Raw genomic sequence first — 26,948 nt, forward strand, 5'->3', positions numbered from 1 at the left:
GGTACCAGGCACAGCTCATGTGGTAGACCCAGAAATGGACAGGAAGTGCTTCTGGTCCACTTCTGGGTCTGCTGTTGAGCATGCTGGGAAGCCCCCTCCCGTCCCCCCCCCGTGCTCCTGCGGGATGCTCCATCTGCCCCAGCATCACAACTTTCACAAGTCCCCTGGTACCTTGAGGTATGTGGAAAAAACATTTTAAGCTGTGTCTATATCCCAATTGCTGAATCTTTCCAAATCTCTCCGAATCCATTTGGAGGGTTCCAATTCGATTCAGAGAAATTAAAGGGTCTCCTGATTTGATTTGGATTCAAAGATACGGCCACCGAATCAGGCCAAAGCTCCACTGAATCTAATCAACAACCAAAGCTTCGCACAGCCCTACTGCATATACTTTTCAAATTGCTCCTCCTCACTAAAAAAAAACAAAACAAAACAAACTTTCCATTTTACTTTTTTACTTTTCTTGTTAAAACAGAGAAACTTTTTATTTTTTTCTGGAATTTTTTTAAGCTCATTGTTAGTTTGCAGTCCCATCTCCATAATCAGAATTCATATTATGTCTATATAAAGAACAAAACCTAGACTTTTGTATCAAAGAGCACAGAATACATATTTCTTCAGGTATGGGTTATAGCTATTCTGAAAACAACATGGTTACTGAATTCTTAGAAAGGTAAAGGTACTGTACACAGAAAACATGTAGCATCCTACATTGTACACATGATACAAGCATAATAAAAACTGTACGGGCAGAATTTTGGTATATTTTTTCTCCTTTTTTCAAGTTTCTAGTGTTTTTCATATATAACATCTGCTATAATACTTGTTTGTGGAGGAATCTTGTGCAGAAAAGTAGGGTTCCATTCCTAAAATATATTATGCAAAGCCCAGACTAGACTAAATATTTTGGGTGAAATCCTGGCCCATTGAAGTCAATGGTAAAGCCCCTGCTGACTTCAGCTGGGGGAAGATTTTATACTTGGTGTGCATCACACAAAAGATTTTTAAGATTCTTCTCTTGGCGAGCCTGGCACTTATCCCTATGCAGCTTGTCTGATGGAAATAATGTCAGCATCTACTCCTCAGTGTTAGGATTTGACTACAATCATACTCAAATCATTACTGAAAATGATGCTTCCATCTTTTTTATGGCTACATTCTGGCTGGCACAGAGCCTCTTGGAGGCGCTTCTTAAGATCAAGAGGTGCAGTGCCCATGAAGTTTTTAGTCCCTGTCAGGAAATCCATCATGTGACCCCCAGTCATATCACCTTCAATAAAACATTTGGTGATATCCCATCCAGATGGGAAATCGTACACTTGGTATTCAACTCCCATTCCCTCCAAAATATCTTTGATGTCATCAGATGTGATGTAGTGGCCACTGTCAGTTAAGGGCAAGCAGTGCCTGTATTTCTTCCATATGCTGGCCCATCCGCTGCTACCTGTTGAACACAGTGCCAGAAAGATTAGTTTCACAAGTCCAAAATGTTCAAATATTAGCAAACTAAGTCAATCTGCAAGACAAGTATTTCTGATCTAATATTTCACATCTCTTATTTAAAAAAAAATCCTACCTGATAAAATTATGATCAGAAGTTTGCCATTTTGGTCCAGACAGCTGTGGAAAAACTTGATGGTATTTGTAATATCATCCACACGGTAAAGCATCTACAAATCACAAAAAAGTGACAAACAGCTATACAGCCACAGTTACGTCATCCTGCCTTTACAGTGCAATGGGGCATTTTTAAGGCTTAACTCATTTCATTGCACTATATCGAGATGGTATGTCACGGTCATTCTCATCACAAATAACATTCATGTAAATGCTTGGAGAACAAAGAGGTTTAAATTTCATGGTGAAACTGAAGGACTGTGGGAAGAGAAGCATGAGAAAAATCACACTGATGATCCAAGAGGAGTATCCTTGAACTGAATACATCAATCTCTGTCTTGAAGTTTTCTCTAGTGCTCATCATAGCATCTGATTGCTGACACACACGCTGAGCTGAATCACCCAACACTGGATGAAGCTGACCACATTTATGATGTGATGAAGTCTGGCATAAAAGATAATCTCTCCTCAATGGATAATCAGCATGGGCAGATTCACAAATGAGCAATTTATGGAATTCTGCCTCTGTCTAACTTCTTTCCTGAACAACATGTACACAACAAACAGGTACCTAGGACTGGAAGGGATCTTTTGAACCATTAGGTCTAGCCCCAAAATGGCATATATTTGTGAGCAGTTATATATTACATTAGATTAGTGGATTCATAGACCCCAGGGACCATTATGATATTCTAGTGTGCCATTTTGTATATGTAGGCCAAAGATCTTTTGTTCCAGAACCTGGATTAAAACATCTTTTGGAGGGAGATCTAATTTCATTTTTCAAATGCCAAGCAGTGGTGAATGCCCCCTGGTAAATTGTTTTGATGTTTAATTACCATAACATTTAAAGCTTCATTCTCCAGCTTCCTACATCCCTTTGATGGATGGAGAAGAGAACTGGACACAGTATTCTGGCAGTGGACTAAGGCATATACTGAGGCAAGAGCACTACTCTGTTTCTACTTGTTATCTCTTTGGTTATACGTGCAAAAAGATCAAATTAGCAGCTTTAGCCACAGATTGTTTATTGATAGTAATTAACTTCAGCTTCCATTTCTGACTAAAATAAACAATTCTGTTTCAATTTTTATCTCCTGTGCATTAGGTATAAGTGTATTTGCTTTCTGTCTTCATAAATACAGGTTTTTTTATTCCACACAAAACTCTCATGTTTGTATTCAGTATGTTCAAGGAAAATCCAATTTAGTTCTATGGGCCTGATCAAAAGCCCATGGAGTCAACTAAATGACCTCTATTGACTTTAATGGACTTTGAGCATAGTGTTATGTTCCCTACTTATGCAAACATTTTAGAAAGGTCAGAAGGTATTTAAGTAACTATACCCTGGACATAAAAATAGCACAATCCTTAATTTCCTGTTATCACTGATTATGTATCATGATATGGTTGAGTTTTAAGTTGACTCAAGGGATTTTGAGGAGACTTTTGTGGAAGGCATGCTGTTGCACTTTTGCAAATAACACAATTTCCTGTACCATCTGGCACTACCAGATGGTGCTGATCACTGTTGGTGACAAGCTAGAGGACTATCTGCACCACAGACTTGATACAATTCAATAGTTCTCAAAGGTACAATGCAAGTTTGGGGCACCATGGTGCTAGGTTCTGTACAAACTATTAAACAGACATGGTCTCCGCTCCCTAAAAAAGAGCAAGCAATCTAAACCAAATCTCATGGCACCCCAGGGTGCCACAGCAGCCTGTCTGAGAATCACTGATCGCAACTGACACATAACTAGGAGGGTGCTCCAGAGAGTAAGGGAGCATACAAGCAAAGTTGTTAGAGGAAAGAGGGACACAGCTGGAGACAGAAAAATGTAATATGGGGGAAAGGAGGAATGCAGGAGAGTATAGATGCAGAGGGATCCAGTTAGGACAAACAAGTAGGGCAAATGTTTGGGACAATGAGGAGACAACTCTCTTTTCCCTACTAGCAAGGTTGGGGGGTGGGGAGGAAAAAGATAGTCCCAACTTGGGTCTGGTGAGGATGGTAAGAGCAAGCCTATAACAAGAAGGAAAGATGGCTTGCATTGTACCCATTTTTACTGGATAGTTCTCTGGTGCATTGGCTTAGTAAAGTCACAGCCCACTTAAATCACATCCCTGGTGTCTTGTCTTTCTTCCTGCCTTATCCAGGATGGTGGGTGGCCTTTAGCTCTGCTAATGTATATGTCTCCAGAGTGTTGCAGCTCAGAAACTTCAAACTGAATTTTCTTTCTGATGGTCTGGAGAGTGACTCCTAGAAGAACTGGCCAGGGAAAAGTGGAGGGAATGTGTGTTGATGTAGGTAATCCATGTGAAAATTTCTCTTTCACAAACTTAAACACGGTGTAAAATATTAAAGAAACATGACTAACTACTATTACCTACTATCTAATTGTATGATCTACAGGACTAGTCACTTATAAGACAAGTTAACCTTGTAAAATAAGGTTAATGATTGTTTCAGCCAGGGAGGCAATATAATTTTAATGCTTTACTTGAAAAGCAATTTGCCATTTCCAATGCAAATCAAGTTAACGCATTGTGTTACCTAGATGTTATCACTGCCAGAACATTTTCATCCCCGTATTGATATCACAGACCAACCACAAGGGATTCTGTCGTGGCCAGCAACAGAACAGCAAATCAGACTCTGTAACAGAGAGTAGGATGGCTTGTATGAAGGAATTTTTTTACAATTTTTTGGCATATTTTCTTCTGGCATTTTTCATCATCCTATGATTATGAATTCAGACCCACTATCAGAAAAGAATCTCAGCAAGATCCATGTCCCCTACCAGTGCACGAGTTTTATAAATCCCTTCATATAAGGCATGTTCCAGACTTTCTAAGCTATTGTCATCATCCCTGCATAACAGCTTAATTAATTTTGCCCATTGTAACATAATCTACCTCTGTGGCTCCTCAAGACCCTGCATTCCACTTTGGATAACTCCTACATTACTATTCATCACAATCGATGCTACGCACATTTATTTCATAGAAAGCAGCTTTCAGATGAATAGCCCCTGCCACACCACAACAATTGCTTTAGCTTCACCTTAGATCCATTCTCTCTCTCACTCCGTTGAATTTTCTGCTGCATTTACAAGTTAAGGGAAGTAGGAACCAGAATACTGAAAAGTGGAGGTGTGGATGAACTGTTCACAAGTTAAGACCGTTAAAGACTTTTGTAAATCAGGTGTGAGGAAATGCTCAGTAATAGACTGTTCATTCCCACATTCCTATATTGTAATAATTTGACTTGAAGGTGAGTTTAGCCCTGAAGACCTTGCAGTGTTTTGGTCTTTCCTTTGCCATTTGGCAATAACTGCCCCCTGCACTGTCCTAGGAGCACTGACCACACCCAGAACCAATATTCAAGCTACAGTGCTGGAGCGTATTTAAGCTGGGTTTTACTTAAATCAGCAGGTTTAGGTTGCAATTCTGAGTAGTAGGAAAGAAATGATTAAACAGTGCCAACCCATTAGGGAGAACCTTGGGTGCTGCTTGACTGAGTTCAAGACTACACTGGGATTTTTTTTGTGGATGACTGATTGATTGTACTTCTGCCAGAAAGGTGGAAAGTGACCGTACAGAGCTCATTTGGTAGATTGTATGTTAAAACAATCACAGAGAAGTAGGGCTGGAAAGGACCTTACGAGTGCCTATACATGAGCATTGAGGCTGCTCCGATGCACTGGAATTCCATTTGATTATTTGAGTTTGCTGGAGTGTGGCAGTTACCATGCTCCAGCAGCCTCCTATGTCTCTGACTGCACAAATACAGGCTGGGAAATGACAGGCTTGGCTGCGGTACTGCAGAGAAGAACCCAGGGGTTATAGTGGTCTATAAGCAGAATGTGAGCCAGTGTGCTCTTGCTGCAAAAAAAGACCAATAACATACTGGGTTGTATTAACAGGAGTATCACTTGCAAATTAAGAGAAGTGAATCTTCCACCCTGTTCAGCACTGGAGTATTGTGTCCAGTATTAAGCCCCACACTTCAAAAAGGATGTGGATAGATTGGAAAGAATCCAACAGAGACCAATTAGAATAATTAGAGGCCTGGGAAGACTACTTTATAAGGAAAGGCTGGAAGAACTAAGGGTTATTTCATTCGGAGAAGAGAACACTGTAGGGGGATTTTAAAACAGTCTTCAAATACCTGAAGGGAAATTATAGAGAGGATGGAGAGGGACTTTCCTCTTTCTCATAGGGAACAGACCTTGGAGCAATGGCGTCAAGCTGCAGCAGGGAAAATTTAGAGATTAGGAAGAACTTTCTGACTATAAGGGTGGTTAAGCATTGTAACAAGCTACCCAGAAGAGTTAGAGACCATAATAATAGTCTCCATCCTTTCAAATTTTCAAGAGCACATTGGATAGACACCTGGCTGGAATGTTTTTGCCTGGGATGAGCCTGGATTAGATGACCAGGTGATGAGATGATCAGATGACCTTGTGAGGCCCCTTGCTATGATCCTATTAATTCAAAAGAAGGGGTAAAAAGAAAGAAAAAGAAAAAGAAGTAGATATGAGGAGAACAGATAAAACGAAAGCTTCGATTTCAACATAAACACATGGGAAAAAACCCCAAATGCGTAAGTTTTATAATTAACCAAACCATCTTCTTCAAAGTTTCCAGTGAAAAATTTAAAATAGTTCTCCTGTACATACCCCACAGGACACCAGATGCTGTATGGGCCTTTTATGACCTTCAGCCTCCCCTACAACCATGCCCCTACCCCCCGCGCCAGGTATTACCAATCACTCATCATTGGGCACTCAGCCCCCAATCTCTGTTCCAGTTCATTCAGGCCTCCTTGCCTTTTCTCAGTCTCTGCCCCTGGGGCTCAGTCACTGCCCATCCTAGAGCTCAAGCTGCTATTTCTCTGTCTACTTCTGGGCTATGGGCCCCTGGCTCTAGTTCTAACCCCTTGGGCTGTGGGCTCTCTAGCCATGTTTGTTCTCATCCACTTTAGGCTATGGGCTCCTGGCACCAGTTCTCACCTCTGTCAAGCTGCGGTTCTGCCCCTCTGGGCTACAGGCCACTAGCCACAGTTGTTGCCCCACGTGGGCTTGCCCCTTGGGTCACTGTGCTTCAGTCTCTCACTCTTCCCTAGGCTTGCTTCCCCTGGCCAGAGCCTATTCTGTGATTTGGGCCCTAGTGGGGCTCCCCGACACAGTCACATGCCACTCTGGCACCACTGAGACCTCCTAACCTCTCCTATCAGTGCCATCCTGTCCTCTGGTTATAACTATACACAAAATTTAAGCACCCTGGCCACCACACAAACTGTAAGCCTACTGGCTATATCAGGAACCTACCCCGGTAAGCCTTTAATTCCTTACTTGTGGTCTTCATGGCAGTCAGCTCCCAGTATATCTCTCAGCCATGGGTCCTTGAGTGCAGAGCTCCTTCTCTGGGCAGCTTGCCATCCTCAGGGCAAGCAGCCTGCGCCAGTCACTCATGAAGAGTCCTTTCAGGGCAGAGCTCCATCCCTGGCCACCTGACCCAACTCCTGGGCTTTTGTGCTTCCTAAGCCTTGCCTCCTGCAGGTCAAGTGACTCTCCCCACCGCCTGCAGGGATTGCTCATCAGGAGCTGCCATCCAGTTTCCAAGGGAGCTGATGATTACCGCTACTGCTGCTTCCTCATTGTCCAGTTGGGCACTGCCCTATTGTCTTGTGGCAGCAGAGCTACTGCTGCACCAGGCACTCCTGTCCTTTGGTATCTAATTGCCTGCCTTCTTGTAGGCAGCTCGCTCTAAGCAGTATTCCCTTGGCTGGCTGCAGATGTTCCCATGTGTTCCAGTTTAACAGAATCTGACTAATATTACTTTTTTCTCTCACTTGTTGCATTTTATTTTTAATTATAATTAATTAGTGATGGCAGGAACAGTTGCATGTTTTCACAGAGCTTACTGGTGATCTTATTAGAAGGGGTCTTGCATCTTTTCCTGCCAAGTCTTTACTGGGAATTGTCAGAGAAATGACTGTAGACTAGGTGGAGCACAGGTCTATTCCAGAGTGGTACCTCCTAGTCTTATTGTGATTTTTTTTTGTCACTTACAGATGGCAAATATTTTGGAGTTAACACTGCATATTTCTCTGTATCCTTTATGCCTAATTGAATACCATTTTGAATGTTACTGCAATGCGAATAATAAAAAAATCATAAGAAATAGGATGGATGTGATTTTTAATGCCACTTTCAAAGAGAGATGGTTATATCCCAAGGTCATCTACATAATGCATAGAGAGTTAGTATGCAGTTCAATAAGCCTGCAGAACAAAGGAAACAGGGTGAAACACCCTATTAATCAAAGCCATGCTGCTTAAAAATCAGGATGCCACACAGAGCAAGAATGCTTGCTCACACTCCAAGCTGGCTGCTGGGTGCTCAGGATGTATGAATGCCATGTAGTAATTGTTACCCAGTTCTACACTCTCCACAGCAACCACAATATAAAAATCAAGGCATCCTGCAGTAAAATGAAGATGATGGTATGACTTTTTCCAAGCATGTGAGAATGTACCTGGTGATACATAGTGATCATTTCAGCCAGTAATTCTCTCTTTTGCAGAATACAATTGATAGTTATTACCTTGCACAAATCGTCCCCATTTCCAAGGACTGTGCAGTGACATCAGCAAAGGAGGATGATAAAACTAATGTTCAGGCACCACAGTGATTAGATTCAATGGCAGGTTTTGGGACAACGGATTTTAGCTCACCACCAAGAGCAGAGCTTTAAGGCAGCCTTCAGTACTGACCTAAGGGAAAATCTCTGCGAGAGAATATGTTCATTTTCTAGTCCCACTACATCATTAACTTCTGCAGAGATTAGTACCAGTTTGTTGTGATTTTCTGCTGAGTACATGTGCCCACTGGGACCCGATTCGTAATCACCATGTTCTTTCAGATAGGCCACTGAAAAGCCCAAAAGCCTGATAGTAATGACTTTTGGATATAACAGACTCAGGCTGGGCTTGAATCAAACAAAATCTGTCATGTTATTAAAATGTCTATAAAGTGGGGAGGGGAGCAGGATGTGCCCCTCAGTGCTCAGAACCTTCTGACGTGCAGTCCTGTCTCAGCAGAAGGTTTTACAACCGCAAAAATTGTATTAAAATAATATTTCTTTACCTGAATCATATGTATGAAGTCAAATTTCTTTGGTGCATTTTTCTCTTTCACTTGCTGTTCATACTCAGTGGAAGTTATCTGGTGCCAAATAAATGAGACATTCTGAAGATCAGGAGATTTATTAATTAATGCTGTTTATAAAGTAAAAAAACAAAGAAACATGAATTTCACCAAAAAAACCCCAAAACCACCTAGGTTAATATTCATAACTACCTCGTATCAAAACACAGGCATCCTCTTGCCTTAACAATGTGCGCCGTACCTTTGTATGATGCAGCATGCTGTGGATTGGGTTCTATGACTTCATTATTAATCAAGACTCCTGGGTGCTGTGCCTGCATTATCCTGATCATTTTCAAGTCCTGTTCACCTAGACAATACATACATAGTAAATACTTTTAAAATGTCAAAAAAGAAGTCCATTAGGAAGCAGTCAGCTATTATATCATCTGATCAAAAATCATGCCTTTTCTAATTTTTTTACAGTAAAATATAATCTAATTATAGTAATAATCTAGTAGGTGGTTCAAGCACCTACAATGAACACCTTCAAGAGAAATTTGGACGCTTATCTTGCTGGGATCCTATGACCCCAGCCCCTCGGGCAGGGGGCTGGACTCGATGATCTTCCGAGGTCCCTTCCAGCCCTAAGGTCTATGAAATCTATGAAATACCAGTACCACTGTCCCCATACAAGCAGTTTGCATAGTATAAACAGGAAAATGTAATGGAACAAGGAATAATGGGACATAGAAACAATGAAAGCTAAGCAGTAATGGGACCTACTAAAGGTGGTACTTACTTGGTTACATGGCAAACCAATCAAAGTAATTAGGATAAATAAACAATGTTAGTTATCCGCTTAATTCTAAGCAAGCTGGACAAAAGAGTAATTATTTATCCTAAGGTAACTGGTTCTTTCAACGGTGTTGTCCACACAAGTTCTACAGAAGTTTCTGGTCAATAGATTCCACTGGGGCTGCACGTGATACCTATGAGATTTCACATCATTCAAAATGATGACACAACGGCAAGAGTGGGATAAGCCACCCTTCCGTTCTTTTGCCAGAAGTGTTGGACTCTAATAGCAGGGAAAGAGGCTGGATTGTAGAATTGTGTGAACAATGTGTCATATTTTGTTGCATATAACATGCACCTTTTCTCCCAAAACCAGTGTCCCCCCCACTCAATTCAGCACATATTAAGCAAGAATCTATTAGTACTCAAGATAGGTGCACCCTATTTTGACTCCTGGTCTAAAGTGCAACAGTTGTGGCATTACTATTCAGGCAGTTGAAGGAGTCAATTGAACCTAATGTCTAATTGTTTTTCACTCCACTTACATTGCAGCCTTGCCCTGCTTCTATTTGCCCCACACACTAACGCAGCATGCTAGGACAGCAGAAGCACCATAAAGATGCTCTGGCCAGATGCCAGAGTGCTTCTGGAGGTCTGAGCCCCAGCCTGCCTCCGGTGTTAACGACTGCCTTTCCTTTTTAATGGTCTCCATCTTCCACTAGTCACACTAACCTTGCTTAGGGACATTTTTATGTCTGCTACCTGTTTCTCATCTCTTTTCTCCCATTTCACAGATCTAGAGACTCTTTCAAAACCACAAATCTATTCAAAACTAGATCTGCCCATGGAGACCAGCCTTCAGCGGCAGCTAGGGTTACAGCTTTAGTTAAGCAGGAAAGGAAGGATAAAGTCAGCAAAAGATTAGGCTCTTTCCCTGTCCTATGCAGCCATCTCTCTATAAAAGTCCTTTTTTCTTCATTCTGATTTTCAAAAACAAAGTGTGTATTATATTCTGGGTCATGTTGTACACACACAAATGTGGTATTTTGATGAACAACAATTATTGTTCATCAGGATTGTATGGTAATCTATTTTTTTTTCTTCAAGTGATTGGCCACATGGACTACTTCTGGTGTTGTTGCTAAATGAATTCTTCTGGCATTGCTGGGAAGTCTGGATCACCTGGAGACATGTATACCAGTACTATTAAGACTGGAGAAGTTAAGGGAGACATAGTGCTGGGATGCTCAAACAAAACACCTCTTTTGTTTAGCCCCCATATAATTGGGTATAGGTGCATGATATGACCCTGGCTCTATAGATTGGTGACTTGTGGCTGTGTTTCAAGTCCGAATACCAGAGAAGACTAGTCCATCTAGTGCAGTAGTTTTCAAACTCTTTCATTTGCAGACCCCTAAATATTTTTTAATGGAAGTTTGAACCCCTTTGGAAATTTTGAAAGGAGGTACAGATCCCCTTTGAATTGTAAGTGTGAATTGATTGATCATAGTCATCTTTTGTGGACCCCCTTAGACATAGTCTGTGGATCCCCAGGGGTCTGCAGACCACAGGTTGAAAACCAATGATCTAGAGCTATCATAATCATATGCAATCTGTTTCAGTCTCCTGAAGACCTTGGATATCATGGAGATTGATCAAATGGCACCCAGCAACACTAGTGTTCAAGAAAAAAAAGCTCTAGAGTCAGCCTGGGTTTGTACCTCCTCTGGAGAAGACTATGTGACAATTATTTTGCTTATTTGTTGGAAACACGTGTGCCTTTGGGATCCACACTTGCAAAAAAAGATAGTCTTTAAGTCCATGCCTTCAGAACTTAGTTCTCAGAAAAATTCCTACTGATCACAGCTGTCAAAGTATTTTGAAGGTCAAGAACATAATGTGTTCTGGTGTGACTTAACTAAAAAGGTACTAATTTGACTTCCAAGCATGGTGGAAATGATCTCTATTGACATAAGGCATCACTGTGGTGGTATCCTTTGGCATTTGAGTTACTGACCCCTGAAGAAGCAGAAAACTCTGGCATACCAGGCAGATAGCTCTAAGCAGTTCATATGTAAATGAGATTCTCAAGGTTCCTCCAGTAGCAATACTTAAAATTAATCCAGAAGAGCCACCCCATCCCTCTGTGGTGGCATCAGTCACCAGAGGGTTGGCAAGTAAGAGTACAGAGAATAGTGTTCCATGTGCAGAGGGTCTTTCCACCAGTTTAGCAGGATGAAAACTTCTTGTGGTACTATGTCTATTACATGTATGTGGTGCTGGACTGGAAGGGATATGGATTTTTATTGCTTTTCATGGAAAACCAGTGAAATCTGGCAGCTGAATTACATAAGTGCAGAAGGCCAGGGGAAAAGGACCTGGTAGTGGGGGTCTACTACAGACCTCCTCATCAGGTTGATGAGCTAGACAAGGTATTCTCCAGGCAGCTCTCAGAGGCCATTCAGGCGAGGCAGGTGGTGGTCATGGGGGATCGAAATTACCTGGACATCTTCTGGGAGGAGTAGACAGCCAAAACAAACTGCTCACATAGGTTCTTATACTGTGTGCAGGACCGCCACATGCCCACTCCCCCCACCCCTGGTGGTGCACAGCTCCTGGCACTGGCAGCAGCAGCCAGCCAGCTGGGCCATGCCCGCTGCAGCACTGCCTGATCCACGGTCCATGCAGGGAAAACCGGCCCAACCCAACCCAGCCCACCCCATTAGCACACTGAGTGTCAAAAGATGCACTAGCGGGGTGGGCCTGTTCTCCCTGCACTGACCTCAGGTCAGCACTGCAGTGAGCGTGGCCTGGCTGGCTGCTGCTGCCAGCACTGCGGGCTGTATGCTTCAGGGGGTGGGGGGAAATGGGCATGTACTAGCTCTCCCTCAAAACTCCCCACACACTCCACATCCCCCCACACCCCTGCCACTCCCCACACATTCCACATCCCCCCACACACACCCTGCCGCTCCCCCAAACCCATCCATACCCACCCACACACCTCACACCCACAACCCCCCACCCCCGAAACCACACAGTCCCCCCGTGGCCAGTTCTGGCTTACCTGGGACAGTACCTGGGGCCAGCTTACATTGCAGCCTTGCCCTGCTTCTATTTGCCCCACACACTAACGCAGCATGCTAGGACAGCAGAAGCACCATAGAGATGCTCTGGCCAGATGCCAGAGTGCTTCTGGAGGTCTGAGCCCCAGCCTGCCTCTGGGCACACTGCAGAACCTTTTTTCTGGGGTGGGGTTTTTTTCATACTTAGAAATCCAGGTATCAAATTAGAGCCCGTGATGCAAATACATAGCATGGGGAACATTTTTTTGTTCTCAGCATACCAAACTGCTTTGAAATGTCACAACAGACATGTGCACACTCATCTAGATGTGCCCCTAGTGTGCAGGCATGGACCCAAGGAACTCCAAAAGAATCTGGTCCCTGGGAGAGAAGTGCATGCAGATGAAGCAGAGACATTCTAGGTAATGACAGTTGTGTCTCTGGTAGATACAACTGTATGTTGACATATTCTATAAATACATATAGACACAGATATAGGGCAGACTGCTGCATTTACCAATCCTGACTAATGTCTTGTCTCATGTGTAACTCCAGAGCTACATGTGAGGTGAAGAATATGTTGATTACAAATGTGACCTGAGACCAAGTGTGCTAGAGTTCAGACTTTATTCTGACCTGAGTTCATTGATGAGGAAGAGAGATGCTGATTGCTGTATTCTGGCCAGGGTATGGCTCAGGACTGGTCAAAAATGTCTTATGAAATGTGTAGCACTGCTTCTGTAAACATGAGCAGAATGCTTCTCAGATGTTGCAGGCTGATGAATGCTGTTTATTTACTGTGCAGTTTGGTAATCACTTAAATCCCCAAACCAACAGAAAAAGCCACAAATAAAAGCTGTTTGCCATTCCTTAAAGCATTTTTAGGTGGTCAGTGAGCGTGGCCAGTTCTACGTTCCACTGTGATTTGATTTTGATTCGGAAACTACGTAATTACACCTGAAACTTGCTTTTAATTGTCTGTGTTCTATTATTTTTCATTTTGGTGTCTTTATTCTCCTTGTTTTACAAAGCGTTCCTTCATCTCTTCATCTCATACAGTTTCATCCTAGTTATAATCAGTTCCCTATTCTTCTTGTTGGCTAAGCACCAACATTTGGGAGGTTAGGGGGAAGTTAGATCACATTAAAAATGGCTACCCAATCTAAGGTACATCAGGATGGGCAGGGCTAGTGGCAGGGTGTTGATGGGTGGGGAGTGCAAGTAGGGTCAATGGGAAATTGGGGATTCAAGCAGCATCTGTGGGAGGGATTGAGGGGATATGGGGAGCAGATGGCATCTGTAGGAGGGATCAGGAGTTGAGTGGTGGATGGTAATCCCAGGAGAGATTGGAGCAGTCAGAACAGGTAGGATCGGGGGGGGGGGGGCAGTCAGCATCCACAGGAGGCATATCAGTGGGTCAGGTGGTGTCTGTAGGGGATGGGGAGGTAGGCAGGATCTGCAAGAGGGATTAGGGGTGCAAATAGGTTCCATGGGGGATGGAGGGCCTGGTAGGATCTGCAGGAGGGATTGTGGGGGTCTACAGGGAGTCTTGGAGCTATTTTTAGCCTCCTGGTCTCCCCCATCCTTCCTGCCCCTTTTCCCACTGACACTTACTTCCTTAGTTTCCAGCAGTGGTGAATGCTGATAAAGTCAGCACCTGAAGCAGCTTGCAAGATAGGGGGTTTAGGAGCCTGAGGGGTGGGACTGCTTCACAGGTGGGGATGAGGGGCCAGGGGGCTAAAAATAGGCTGCTGCCAGGGGAAAGGTAGGAAAAGCACAGCCTGGGGCTGGGCCAATGGCTGGGCTTTCCCAGCCCTGGGGCTGTGCAGGTAACTGTACAGAAGTGCCATTCACCCATCTAACCTAGATCAATTAAGTTTGAATGTACATCGATCCAAGTTTATCTTAAACCGGGTTCTGCCGTTCTGTAGACCAGTCTGTTCTGTTCGGATCTTAGATTGATTATATGTAACGTCTGCACCTGGGCAAACTAAATTAGATCAGATGGCCATTTTTAATGTGATCTAACCTCTCCGTAAGACTCCTGAACATGTCAGCCTTTAAATGATCAGTCTTCAAGATTAGGAAGTTGCAAGGGGGTGTGGCAGAGACAGCCACGTCATTGTACCAGTATGAACAGTGACAGATTCAGTGACTGTTAGATGTGATTTTCCAGGTCTCATTCACTTCCCAGTCTTGTATAAATCTAGCTGTTTAAGTTTACTGGAAGGAATCAGGTACTACACATCAACTTCAATCAATTCATGAAAATATTCATGAAGCAGGAGTGAAGTTCAAATGAAAGAGGCCATTCTGATAACTCAAACCGATCAGAAATCTGGAATTTACTGTTTAGTTACTGATAGTTGTTCCAACTGTGAAAAAACACTGCATGACTGAGAAAACTTGATCTGGGTCACCACCAGCCATCAAGGATAGCGAGTAGGTAACCAGCCTCCATTAATAACCTAGTGTGCTAAACTCACTTTTTTGGTATTCGTGACATAAGATTCCTAGCATGAAAAGGTCAGAGCTCATAATTAATCTTTCTATCAACACTCTGGACCACAGCAGAGGAACCTCTGCTTTCCAGTCCCCAGACAGTCTTGAGTGGAGTGCTAGTCATGCCAAATTGTGAAGGCATTTCATAAAACAGCTGTCCCGATAATGGATATTTTCCTTACAGAATTTTTCACAGAAAAATAAGTCCTCATTAGAAATGTCCCTATCAGGTAATGGTTTTTCCTTTTGAAATGGCATTAAACTCTAAGAAAACATAGGAAAGTTTATTTTTTAGACTTGTGCCCTGCTCCCACCCCCCAAAAAGATTTATAGTGCATTTTTCCCTCTACTTTTTCAGACATTTTCTCAATTTTTGGAAAAACAAAGCCTCAAGTATGTACTCTGTTACCGTCTCTAATTCAAAGGATCAAATAAAAACTAAGAGAAAGTGTCAGGTTTAAAGGTGGAAGTCTTGAGCAAGAATTTAATGCTTACAATTGAAGGTGTTATTTCTAAAATGAAAATTATGACTCTGAAAACATGAACTTTTCTCAATTTGTTTAATCTTCTCCTAACTTTGCATGAGAGAAAAATAAATCTGGACATTTCTCCAGAGTTTTTAAAAATACAAATATCTGAAAATACCAAAAATTCATGTTTTCCAAAATAATATATTTTTAAAAATCATCAGAAATGAGGTTTTGCTTCAAAAACATTTTCCATTACAGTCCATTTTCAATGAAAAATAAACTTTGGAATGTTCAAAAAACCCCCCCAGCCTTAATCAACTGCATTGTTTCAACATGTACAGCTAGAACTGGAACTAAAGTCAACACATTTTTCTCATTTGTTAGATAAATAGGGATTTGAATCCAGGTGCTTAATGAAGAAAGGCTATTTTAACTGTTGATTCAGGTCCCCATTTCCTTCACTTTCTATTTCACTGTAAATTCGACATATTAAAATAGTTTCCATACTTTTCTTTATTTTTTTCAATGTTTTGACAGCACTTTCTATAATGTACCAAATCCTTAAAATAGAAACACAGGTGTAGTACATTAGTTTTGTTATTAGCTTTAAACATCTTACCTGTGCCACTTCCAACTCCCAGAACATTTATAGTGGATTTTCCATTTCCAAGACTGAAATGATAAATGCATACAATGCATTATTCAATCATAATGTTAAGACCAAGTCTCTGTGTTAAATCTATTAAAGTGCATGGTATTGGTGCTAATGCAGCAACAAAATATCCCAGGATTTAGTATATTTTTTGCAGAATTCACTGAAGCTTGTCACCTAAACTGACCTAGAAATGTGACGGTCTCCTCATAGCTGTGCCTGTACTATACTGCACTGCATGAATATGCTCCATACCAACAGCTGACTCATATTTCAAAGTAGAGAAGTACAGTTGGCAGTTGGCTACTGTATTAAATGTCATTCATTTGCATTCAATGAAAAATATTTTTACAGCCAAGGAGAATGATGTGCCAGAATCTAGTGCAACAAAGTATCCCTAGACTAGAGTTATCAAGTAATTGATGCCGCTGGCAATTTATATCTAGACTAGAGTACAACAGTTCAGTTCCCGTAAAAGATCTTCCTGAGAAAAGTCACCACTGCCATTACTCGTTGTCACTGAAGAGAAGTCTAATGACAATTTCCGTGTGATATTATGGGGTCATATAGCAGGCTGTGCATCCCAAACCCTTCACATTCGGACCCAAGATTTCTCAACCTTCGCCTCCCTTTCCACCTTTTCCCCTTCTCACACAAACTACACACTTTTCTGCCCACCTACCCAGCCTTTGTATATATCCTGACTCTGCCTCCAAGCCACTAATACACCTGGTACCATCTTTAGCCCTTCCCTCATCCATAAACCATCTCAGGATTTAACCTACCTCACCCAGGGCTACAACACTAGCTTGTGCATGCCCCACTGTCTACACTTGTGTATTTCTAGACTCTTTCACCACCTTCAGAAAATTCATGGCCACATCCCACCATTCCCCTCTTTGGAAGAGGAGTCCAGTATCCTCTTTCTTCTTCTCTCAAGCTATTCTGCTGATTCTGGATGGTTGTTCCCCCTGTGCTAAACCCTTGTGGGTTCTGCCATTAAGGGCTGCTAGTTTCCAACTGCAGTCAACAGGATCTTCTGGACAGTGACATTTCTTGGCACCTAAAAAGGCCATATAAATAAAATGGCACCATTTTCTTTTGCTGTCACTCTCCCACAATAGAACTCAAAAACCATTGATTGCTCTTGGGAAAGCCACCTGTGCAATGACCTGCAAATTTTGAAAGCAACAGAGGCAGCAGTAAGGAGGAAATTGTGCTGCTCTTCTTTGACCTGCAGAAAGGTTCAGCTTTCCCTTCGTCACTAGCCTATGTATTAGTGATAAATCCATGACATACTAAGAGAAAAGCCAGGTAGTGCTCTCTGAAAAGCTTATTAATAGATAATGAGGAGTGAAGGTAATTGGCTTTCTTCTCTTAAAAACACTTGAAGGTGAGTGTGGGTGTTCCAAACCGTCTGTCCCCTGAAAATGTAAATAAAGGGGGTTTGGGGAAATGGTTAAACTGAGGCTCTGACCCTGGGAAAATCATCTAATTAAAAGGGTATGGGTATGGAAATGAGATTTTAGTTCTTGTTATGCCACAAGCTGAGAAGTAATATAGTGCATTAATTGAAATAGCATGGGTCTAATAGAACTTTCTAAAAAGTGCTATAAGGGATTTTAAAAGTCAAACGCCTTGAAAATTTCTTCATCCCTGAGAAGATCCTCTAAGATGTTTAATACAGTCTACTTTGCATTGCACAAGCTCCTGCCATTCAGGCTCATCCCAAGGAAAACTAAAGTGCGAGTCTATGAAACCATAGTCAGGCCGTCATCTCTGGCAGTCAAACCTGGGTTCTCTCACAAGCAAACAAGATACTACATTGTTTTGAAAGGACACTTTTACAGAAAATCTTTGGTGCACAGTATGATCCCATTACTCACAAATGACACATAAGAGCCAACTACATCAATTGGCAAGGATAATATCAGTTCTACAAAGACACAACCTTGGCACAGGGAATCATAGCACAACACCTACAGGGGCAGGGCCACATTGAAAGAATAGAAGTGATATGAACATGAAAGAAACAGCTGCTTGAGGTACAGGAGTGGGGAAGGCCACCCAGGTGACCAAGATGAAGAGGGCTAGATGATGTAATGTCAGACCAATAAATGTGAATGACTGGGGGATGAAAGTACACGACAGACAGGAATGGATGAAGATAATGAAGGCAGTCAAGGGCCTCTAAATTATTATTTAGTATTATTTGTATCCCACTTCACTAATGCAATTGTTCACCTCTTTAACAGTCTTATGGAAATCTTTCTTACCTGGCTAGTATTTGGGGCATTTCTTTATTAATGAACTGTTCCATACATTGATGTTCAGTCGAGTGATCCAAGAATGACTTAAAGGCCTGTACGTATTCTTCTGCTGTGAGGCTTCTCATGGTAGGGATCATGTATAGCTCTTGAAAGAAAACACAGATTGTGCATGTTAGCAGCTTCAAAACAGCAGCAAGAATTATGTGTAACCTGAACATGACTCTCATACTGGCTTGGACTTCTGTTTGACAAGCTCCCAAATCTTTGACTCAGAAAATGATTCTTTTCTAGTACTTGACTTTTGTCACAGGGCCAAAGATCCTGAGTAGGCTGCACCCAACTGATGCTCCTGTAGCACTGGGATGAGGCACCAGCTGCATGGTAGCTAATAGAAGACTACCAGCACATGGAGAAGACCAGTTTATGTTGCAAGCAGTTGTTCTCTATTGTTAAAATGTTGCATGACTGTGGCAGAAGACGGGTGCACTGGTGAGTGGTGATGTAATGGATCCAGTGTTGAATATATAACAGGTAGGGCTGCGTGAAGCTTCAGTCACTGATTTGATTCAGCAGAGATTCAGCCCAATTCCGTGGCCAGATCTCTGAATCTGAATCGAATCAGGAGATGCTTTAATCTCTCCAAATCTAATTGGAACCCTTCGGATATACTCAGAGAGATTCAGTGATTCAGACATAGACACAGCATTAAATGTTTTTTCTACATACCTCAAAGTATCGGGAGGCTCATGAACGCTGTGATGGTGGGGTGGATGGAGTAGCCCATGGGAGCGTGGGGGGGGCTCCCCAGCACGCTGGCTGGAAGACCCGGAAGTGGATCAGAAGCACTTCTGGTCTGCTTCTGGGTCTGCCATGGAGTGTATGGGGGTCTCCCCACCCTGCCCCCCCAGCTCAGAGACTTGTGCCTCCTGTGTCGGGGGGGGTTCCCCCACAGCTGACTGCCGAGCCAAGGTGGCACGGGGGGGGGAGGGGAGACAGTCCCCTGTGCACTCAGCAACAGACCCAGAAGTGGAAACGGAAGTACTTCCACTCCACTTCTGGGTCCACCGCTGAGCATGCAGCTGCCTCCCCATCCCCCCGGCACTCCTGTGGGATGCTCTATTTGCATTCACAAACCACACCTGGTACCTCAAGGTATGGAAAAAAACCCATTTAAACCTGTGTCTATGGCCGAATCACTGATTCCCCAAATCAGCATCGAATCTTCAGATTTGGAATTCTGCCAAATTGAATCGGGACAGTGATCCAAATCATCAAATCACTGTCCCCCAATTCAGGCCGAATCTGAATCCCATTTCATGCACCCCTAATAACAGGGCCATTGCCGGGGTGAAGCTGAGCTGCCTGAGGTCTCTGAAGAGCGAAGACTTGACAGGTGCACCCTCATCAGAACACCCAATGTGCACCAAAGTCTTACTATAGCTTGGGACGCTGACCAACTTGGTCTCAAGAATGCTTTTTGACTAAGTCCCATCCTCTCAGGAATAATATGAACATCATTTTGACACCACTTTAAGTTTCATCAAGTGAGCCATGGTAGAATAATGTAGTGACTTCTCTGAGGAAACATAACACACTTAAATCCAAAAGTAATTTGAAAAAAGAATTAGATTTATCCAACACCTTGATTATCTGGATATTTCTGAAGCCTCCCAAGACCTTTGGATTATGGAAGTTTACTTCTATTTTGGGAATAGACTGTGCCTTTGTTCTTCATGACCAGCCAGGCAACTAAGTAGGTCCTTCTTAAATCTTGAGTCCAGATGTAGTTCGGAGCTGGTGCAAATGAGCAGGCATGAGGGTAATGAAACATGCTCTCACAAAGGCCAGGGAAGCTGCATATTCCATCACTCTTCCCTGTCCAAGAAGCTGCAGAGAGGGCCATTCCTGCCAGAAGAGCCATTGCATCCATATTTGACATCTCCAGTCATGAAGCCATATATTGACAGTCTGTCCCAGCAGCCAGGAAATGTTTCACTACCATATAAACAAACACAGAATGACAGCTGAGTATGCTTTTGAGCATTTGCAGAAGCACTGGAGATGTCCCATGACTAGTTAAACCTCAGCAAGCCAAACAATCCCATTGTTGCTGCTACATGCTGTATGATATTTAAAAGATGTGCCAGTGGGACGACAGTGGAGGTGGACAGACTGTCTGTGGACTCCGAGCAGCACAACACATGGATAATAACTAGAACCTGCTACGATGATTTGCAACTGAAAGATACTCTAAGGGTGAGTCCTAATGACTGCACACGTGAAGGAGCATGCATTTCCCATGGGACAAAAAGCAGCAGCACAAATATGTCCCTGGGCCCACCCCTGCACATGTGCTCAGGCACGAGGCAAAGTGACCCAGGTGAGGTAGAGGGGCTCAGGCCATAACCTGTGCTGGCCCCAGCCACCTTACCTGGGGTCCTGTGGACCTCCCAAGGCAACAGCAGTGCTGAGTTGGCCACTCAGAGCTAGGTTGGCAGCCAGAGCATGGCTCTGGCTGGCCAGGCTCCCTTTCTGGTGCCACAGGCTGTGGCTGCATGCACCACTTTTTTCAGTGGAGATCACTGGGATCTCCTGGTGTCAAAAAAAGTTGCCATGCTGCAAATCAGCAGTCCAGTGAACAGGTGCACATGCATTGCATGTAGTTTGTGGGACCTCAAACTGCTTTGAGGCATTGCAAACCACATGTGTGTGCTCACTGGGATGCACCCTAAAAAAATATCATAGCTGCGTAATAAATCATACCAGCATTTATTTTAATTTATTTTAAAATGTTGCTAGGGGGCTTTTTATCATATGCCTATTCATGTAAGTGACTGTGCTTTTTTAAGCTAGCAGAGTGAAATGTATAACACAATAAGAAGCATTTTATCTGACATAACAACAGTGGCTCTGTGTTTCCATTAGAGTGGCCATCATAGAGGACAGTCCACTTTTCCTCTGTCCTTTGTTGATATGAAACTGGCCCAGGAGAACTGCACATGCAGTGAAACATCACTTTGGGGGCAGACTCGTATACTGGCCCTGTTTTCTACCTAGAAAGTTTGCTTCACCAATGAAAGGGAAAGGGCACAGATGCCCATACCGTTATTGGCAGCACCAGAACTTGCACTTTGTATTCTGTGTGCCCAGGTGGGGTTATTGTTTTCAAATGGGAGCTGGGGGGGGTGGAGGGGAAGCAGGAATAGATGAGTGGAGGGCAAGCACACGTTGAGAGGGAAAGCAACATCACAACACTCACTACGTCTGTCTTCACCTTTCTCACTGGCTCTGGTTCTGGCTGTTCTCCATTTTGAAGAGTCTGTCTCTGGGTGGAAGGAGGTGAGTATCTCTGTCCTCCTCATTCAAAGAGGCTTTGTCCTCTTTCCTGCTGTGGGGCTTTTTCAGATGTTCCCTCCTCAGGACCCCAGGAAGTGTCCTTTCTCATTGGGTGGAGGTTAGGTCCTCAGACAAGTATGCAGTAAGGCTCTTTATAGAAGGGCCAAGTGACTGGCATGAGCCCAACGTTTTCATTCTGCAAGATCTTCCTGTGTTATGTCCGGGCCTTGGCTCAACACTATTTTTCATCACTGTCCTCTTCTATGTCCTTGTAAACATATGTTCCTGCGTTTATTGACAAGCTGTGTTTACACGGCCTCTCTCCCAAAATGCCGAGTACATCCACCACTTCTTTCTTCTCCAGGTTGGAGCATAGGATTTCAAAGCCCATTTCTCTGCAACACTTGGTCATAGGGAAAGAGACTTTTCCGAAACAAAGGGACATTTCAAAGGGACCTCTTGTTTGTTCTGGAAATCTTGGTGACAGCAGTCAAGCACATGGTATTATGGGATTGCTACTGGGGACCTGCTATTGCTGAGAGGAGCAAAGCTTTGTGTCAGTGACTGTATGTGTTGGCTAAGAGCTCAGGGTGGTGGTGTTATTCAGGCAATACAGACCTGATGTCTTGTCAACTTTCAAGCACTTTGTGTGTGCATGCAAATTTTTGTCAGTGGATTTCAATTTCCATTGACAAAACTTCCTAGTGTAGAGAGACGGCTTAATCTGTCAGTGTCTCACTGCCCCACCTGCAGAATGGAGCTAATATGTCTGCAACCCTTGCACAGCAAGGAAAAACGTCTTTACAAGCTGAGTGCCAAGGGTTTGGATCACACTACCCCCAGAGAGGTGGTACAGTCATCCACCCTGGTGATCTTTAAAAAATGTCTTGATACCCATCTTGATGGAGTCATCTTATCCCAGAAGTCTTTCTTGCCTAAGTGCTGGGGGGCTAGACCCGATGATCTGCAAAGTCCCTTCCAGCCCCTAACAACTATGAAACTATTTGGCCACAGCTCACTGGAGCTGCCAAGCTTTGGGATTTTTATGCAAGGAAATGCCTTGTTGATAGATTTTTTCCTTGGCTTTAGGGAAACAAGAGCTCATGTATATCTTTTTATTCCTAAACAAACAAAATTATGCTATAGAATATACCTGCATCCTATAAGTGATTTTTCATCCTGATTGAAACAGCCCCATAAGGCCTTCGACATTGGCTTACTTAGACCAAAAGGCAACAGTAGGACTAAAATCTATGGCACTGCACATACACAGCCTGCTTACCTTCAATAACATCATCATAGTGAGCAATAAGGCAGAAAAAGTCAATATTCCTCCCAGTAATTTATTTCTATCATCTCTTCATTGGCAACACACAGAGCTTCAAAAATTATTATTGAACGTCAACTGAGAGAGACTTCCAATGGAAGCTGCTGGAAGCAGAAAATGACTCTACATTTCATTGATGATAAAATAAGGGACTTCCTATTAATTATGTATTGCCTCTTGAAGATGATGAGGAACAGAGTTTCTTTGTCCATCTCACTGTCAGAAATGCATCTCAGAGTGTAGGATGTTATACATGATAGTGGCACCGTGTGGATACTATTCAGAAGGAAATAACCATCTTTCTCCTAGAATGAATAGGCAAGCATGGAAGAATAATTCAACAGAATATCACCCTCCCCCCTTTATCTTATTTGGACTGGTGTGAGCTCTGAACTTAGTGAGCTGTGGGTATTAGGAAACCTTTGTGTCATAGTTATGGAAGACACACACTGAGATCTTCTGTGTCATTGGTCCGTTATCCATGTCCTTTAAAGCATCTAGAGCTGCTAATTCCCTACTCTGGTAGGCACCCCAGTGCATCTAGCAGAGTCTCAGGCCATTCCAATACTTTGAAATATGCCCACGAGCAAATTTAGGATCACTTGAGTTGCTATCAAACTGACATGCGTGTAAACAGTAACCAGTTTAGCCTATTTCCTAACCATCTCAACATCTGTTTCCAAATGGATTAAGACATGTTTTTAATTAGTAAAAGACTACATGGTTTTTGTTTTAAAGTAACCTTTCTTTACTTCAGAAATACCTGAATTGTTGCATGGAGCTGTCAGAATCTCTGCTTCAAAGTTCATTCTGTGGAACCTATTCCTGCACGGAAAATACAACCTTTCAATTATTTGTAGAACCTACATTGACACTGGAAATGCCTAGAAACTGCAGAAAAAATTCCAAGATAATCTTCCTTCCTTTATCGTCAATACTAACTGTGCATTAATACCAGGATAAAAATAATCAACTTCATTTGTCAGCTAATTCCCTATGAAGGCCAAAATGCATTTAATACCAACTTCGAGATTTACACAATAGGCCCAGGTACGTGAGTCTTCTAAAGAAATGGAGAGCCAATATCAGTGCAGGGTGCTAGCTCACCTGATCTGACATGTGCCGCATGATCTTTAATCATGACCAGAAGTAACAATGATGTCACAGAATTCAACATACATTTTACCATTGACTTCAGAACAAGGTTCCTAGGTTCGAAGCAATAAATTGTTATAACCAATTCAAAGTCCAGGACTGATTTTCCTTTGGTTTTAGCTTTTTACTTTATTGTGGGTGGGTATGGATGAGTCACATGTGAATCTCTCGGGCTCACTTTTCTCACTTATAAAGTGAAGGTGAGATTTAAATGATTGTATAAATGGGAGAGGATATGTGAAGTGCAGCAAAGGAGACGTGATGAGCGAAGTAAATTTGGAGTCATGGCCAAGTGGAATGACAATGGAATTGAGGATATGGACATAACAAGAACTTACTGTGAGAAAAAAGGGTGTGAGACCCCGTCATGCACTAATTGCTCTATGCAGGTGCCCGCCGTGCAGTCTCTTTTGCCCACAGCACATGAGGTAAACTAGAAACTTAACCTTCAACAGAAGAGGGCTATGGCACTGCAGTTTAACTTTCACTTACCACGGGGTAACTGGGTGCACATGGGCAATTATTGTGAAGCAACTGTTCTATGGCGAGGTTTTTACCTACTTTTATGGTGCTATAAATTGTTTATACATCCATATGTTGAGCTGCACTGGGAGAGGAAAGGAAAGAGAGAGAGATAGTAAGAGAGGGATGAAATGGATGCCCTTTACAGCACAGTTTCAGCACTGCCAAGGATGAGACTCAGGTAGGTTTTATTATACTGACTCCTGCTCCCAGGCTATTAGAAAGTACTTCAGGAAATAAAGATTGCAAAAAGGAGAATTCACCCATAACTTCCCATTGGAGACACTAGCAGAAACACTAAACAATAAAAATATATTTGGGAGGAATTCAAGAGCAAGGTTCTGCTTTCTAGAAGTAACTGTGTATATATTGTCATTAGCAAAGGGGGAGCAGAGATGTGACAAAATGCTCAAATTGCACACAGTTTAGGTTGATGAAGGCTTGGAAAGTGTAGGGTACTCCAGAGCACGTCACAGATCGAGGGTGCTGCAAAGTATTGCAAGAAGTCTTAGTTAAAATCACAAGTGAACAGCTTCTTACTCTCAAGGTGTAGATACTAATTGCAAGTTCACCAAACAAACCTGAAATCCATATCATCAGCTCCAGTGTGGTCACAGGCTAACTCTCCATTTACTTCCTCACCTACTCTATTGTTTTTTACTTGCTCAGTTTGATAAAATGAGCAAGATCATTTTCAGAATAAATCTTCCACTTAACTTCTGTGAAGCAAGATAGTTTCCCCAGAATAAGGAGGAGAAAGTTAAGTTCAGGTCAGCAGGGAGGCTGCCAAATATATATACAGTACTTCATTTCTGACCGGTCAAACGTTTCCAGCTATCTTAAGACAACTTGCCAAGTGCCTTGAGTCAAGCGTAGTGTACCTACCAGTAGGTAGGTACCTCCCAGTATAAAAGTCACCAAGTTAGACTTTCCAACCAAACCTTCCACAAACCTGTGACTTTAACCACATGGTATGATTTCTAAGATTAATAATGGCTACAGGGAAGAAGTTGCATAGATTTAAAAGGAAAAAAAAAAAGGCTTATTTACCTATACCAGTAAATGGGCATTTTCTTAAAAACCAGCCTAATATAAAATATGATCTGAAAACTGACTGCATAACATTGTACCCTTTATTTAATAGTTTTGCTCTCCATGGGTCAGAGCAGGGGGGAAATGCACTGGCCAGTTTGTTGAGCATGTTACAGTGTCCTGCTGACCCAGCTGATCCTCTAGGAGCATAATTGTCACACTGTCTCAAAACAACCAATATCAAATGCTTCTGAGGACAGGACAAAGAGCTGTAGTGTCTACTTCCTCATAGCCTAACCTTGGTTAAGGATGAAGTTTAGTATCTCTTGATGATTAACATTTCTATTCTTATAGCCACAATGCCTCCTGGATAAACTAAGGCATGGGAAGGGAACATGACACCTTTGGTCACATTATGAGTCAGTGGTAGAGAACAAATGAGGCAGCCATTATGTCTTGCTCCTTTTTGACATAATGTTGGTACCTATCATTTTAATTTTTTGCACTACACTTTTGCAATGTTGTATTAAAGGTTTCTTACCTTTTCATCTCAGGCACTGACTCCATACTTTGGTCTTGTCCACGTCCTTGCTTTTCTGGACTTGGTTCTTTGTTTCTTCTTTCTTCTAGTTTTATAAAAGTTTCAGCTGGCGTCTGCCCCTAGATTACAGTATATATTTGGTGCTGCCTTCTAAGCTCTGGTGGTACTACTGAGTATTCCTCTCATCCAAGCTCAAGCTGAAAAATGACAACATGCTCTGGTTCAGCATAACTAAAGGTTAGTGACAGATTTGACTCTTAAGTTAGCGTTTCCACCTGTTCATTTACTGTGTTCATTTACCAGAGAGTTTTCAGTGACCTCTAGTGTTTGGTACGATTTTACTGGCACCTGTCATCACAACTGAAATCTGATCCACAAAGACAAATATAGCATGTTAAGTCATGTAATTTACTGTGCAGAATGTCTAGAAAGCTGGCTCTTATCAGCAGAGCGGGGGGAAAACTATGTTGAATATGACCTGTACTTTTCCCAAGAAAGAAAGAG

General features: G+C 42.6%; 1 protein-coding gene across 2 annotated transcripts; it reads right to left on the reverse strand.

The window, feature by feature from the left end:
* Positions 1–438: 438 nt before the first annotated feature.
* On the reverse strand, positions 439–26,786 carry LOC149867635 (carnosine N-methyltransferase 2-like). 2 transcript variants are annotated; one of them, XM_090045840.1, is made up of 8 exons: positions 26,445–26,786; positions 23,958–24,019; positions 18,538–18,676; positions 16,229–16,281; positions 9,037–9,144; positions 8,775–8,905; positions 1,577–1,670; positions 439–1,444 (listed from the first exon to the last, which is right to left on the reverse strand). In XM_090045840.1, the coding sequence occupies exons 1-8, from the start codon at positions 26,468–26,470 to the stop codon at positions 1,089–1,091; spliced, it is 969 nt and encodes a 322-aa protein (XP_089901966.1). In that variant the 5' UTR covers positions 26,471–26,786; the 3' UTR covers positions 439–1,088. The 2 variants fall into 2 exon arrangements, with proteins under 2 accessions (XP_089901966.1, XP_089901967.1); XM_090045841.1 differs by lacking the exon at positions 23,958–24,019.
* Between the last annotated feature and the right edge of the window lie 162 nt (positions 26,787–26,948).

The sequence above is a fragment of the Crocodylus siamensis genome, chromosome 4 (assembly GCF_052110815.1).
Source record: "Crocodylus siamensis isolate JL-2025a chromosome 4, ASM5211081v1, whole genome shotgun sequence".
In the NCBI taxonomy this organism is placed as follows: Eukaryota; Metazoa; Chordata; order Crocodylia; family Crocodylidae; genus Crocodylus; species Crocodylus siamensis.

Coding starts and splice junctions, on each gene's coding strand:
- LOC149867635 (XM_090045840.1), bottom strand. CDS start 26,470: ATGGAGTCAGTGCCTGAGATGAAAAG. Junction 24,020..26,444: donor TCAGTGCCTGAGATGAAAAG/GTAAGAAACCTT, acceptor TTTTCCGTGCAG/GAATAGGTTCCACAGAATGA. Junction 1,445..1,576: donor TCTGATCATAATTTTATCAG/GTAGGATTTTTT, acceptor TGTGTTCAACAG/GTAGCAGCGGATGGGCCAGC.